General features: G+C 58.7%; 1 protein-coding gene across 1 annotated transcript; it reads left to right on the top strand.

The window, feature by feature from the left end:
* Window positions 1-180: 180 nt before the first annotated feature.
* LOC104529794 (killer cell lectin-like receptor subfamily B member 1C) lies at window positions 181-1,848 on the top strand (the record flags this gene model as incomplete). The annotated part of the gene is made up of 3 exons (XM_010174196.2): window positions 181-329; window positions 668-819; window positions 1,711-1,848. Coding segments are annotated over 3 exons (439 nt in total), but the record flags the coding sequence as incomplete, so codon positions are not given.
* Between the last annotated feature and the right edge of the window lie 83 nt (window positions 1,849-1,931).

Below are 1,931 nucleotides of genomic sequence, written 5' to 3'. Positions count from 1 at the left end.
AAGGCATCAGCACTGGCTTTTTTTGGCCAAATTATGGGGACAGGGTGGTCCAAAGGTCGAAGCTATGCTCGGAGCAGAGGCTGAGCCTGTGATGTCTGGTGGGAAGATGTGGGGCTGTTCCCTGTCCTCCCCAGGGCAGCTGTGACTGTGCAAGTACCTGAGCTGTGCTCCTGCCCCCAGATTGCTGCCCTTCGGGCTGGCTGCTGTACAGGGGCAAGTGCCTCTTCATCTCATCAGAGAAGAAGACGTGGGAGGACAGCAGAGATGAGTGCGAGAAGAAATATTCTCAGCTCCTGGTGACCAAATCCTGGAGTCGCTGGACTGTGCCGGTAGGGTGCTGGGGGAGCCGAGGGCAGGAGCTGGTGCATCCAGCCTGGGGCTCCCCAGGTGGATCAGCACCACCCTGGGACCCCCTGGCCTGCCCAAACATTGGAGGGTGCAAGGCTGATCTCTTGGAGCTCATAGATGGTGGTGGACACAGGACAGAGGGGCTCTGGCACCCCTGGATGCTGCCCAAGCAGGAGCCGGGGACCAGGGCTGCTCAGCTGTTCTGCTCCCAGGAACTCCAGCCCCAGGGACTCCTTGGGAAATGACCACCCTCTGCAAACACCACAGCACAGATGTACCATGGAAAAGCCACTAAAAGGCCCTTTTTCTCCTTCCTCAGGCCTTCCTGAAGAATGCGGATATCCCATACTGGATCGGGCTGCAGAAGAGCAGCTTCCCCTGGTATGAATATGGCTTGCTGGAGGAAATGGACCCAGAGGATGAGGGGGTCTCAGATGCCTGGTTCTGGGTGGACGGCTCCCTTTATGAAAGGTACTCAGCAGCACAGCCTCTTGCCAAAACCCTGTCTCCTCCAGCATGTCTTTAGGAAGTGCTTTAAATCCCACTGGTACCCAATCCCAGGCACAAACACTGGGCATCAAAGAGCATCCAAGCAGCTGAGACTCAGGGGAGGTGGTGTGATGGTGTGCTCAGAGGTTGTGCAGATGGAAAGCCAAGACTTGGGGTGGCACATGGAGAGCATGCACAAGCAGAAGGCAGCAAGAGGGGACAAAAGAAACCACAAGTTTTATTTGGGGTCTAGACAAAGCACCACCTCTATCCTCCATGTGCCTCCCCAGTCCCTCCTTAAGGAGAAATCGAGCCTTCCTGCCTGCAGAGGGTCCTGGGCTCCTCCCCAACACGTGCACCCCTTCCCCATCTCGCTACTGCTTCCTCTTGCAGTGTCTGAGAGCAGTGGGGAGGAACAGACCCGTCTGGCTGGGTGCTGGGTACCCAGCCCCTGCCCACTGCCTACCCCTCCATCCTCAGCCTCGCCGTGTGGGGTCTACACCCCAACATAGTCCCATGGCTCCAGGCAGCTCCATGGCCATCCATGTCCCCTCGGGGAGGAATGGGGTCTCCCCAGCTCCAGACTCTGCAGGGATGAAATATCCCCCCAGCAGCAAGTGGGAGATTCAAGCAGCTGGGAGGCTGAGGGGAGTCACAAGCCTTTTGAGGAGAGGTTCCTCAACCTGCCCAAGGAAAGGCAGGGATGAGTCAGCTGAGGCTTCAGCCTGTGAAATCAGTAGGGGAGGATTGGGGGATCCCCCCTCTGACTGCAGCATTCAACCCTTCCCGTGTGAGTGTACAAGAGGGAACCCACGGGCAGCGAGTGGTGGGTAAGGCAGTGGCAGCCCCATGATGTGCTGTTTCCTCATCCAGGCCGTGGCAGTGGAAGTCAAACGGGTCCTGTGCTGTAATAAGCCGTGGGAGCATCAAACCTGCCCAGTGCGCCGGTCCCGATGACCTGCACCTCTGGATCTGCGAGAAGGCGGCCGGGCCGAGCTCCCTGTTCATGGGGTGATGGCCACTGGCCCCAGCACTGCCATGGTGAGTGGGTCCATGTCAGGCTCTGCTGAGCCCTGGGCTGCGTGGTGCCCATG

This window comes from Antrostomus carolinensis, unplaced genomic scaffold, assembly GCF_000700745.2.
Source record: "Antrostomus carolinensis isolate BGI_N321 unplaced genomic scaffold, ASM70074v2 scaffold39098, whole genome shotgun sequence".
NCBI classification, from domain to species: domain Eukaryota; kingdom Metazoa; phylum Chordata; class Aves; order Caprimulgiformes; family Caprimulgidae; genus Antrostomus; species Antrostomus carolinensis.
This window is presented reverse-complemented; position numbering and strand designations above follow the sequence as displayed.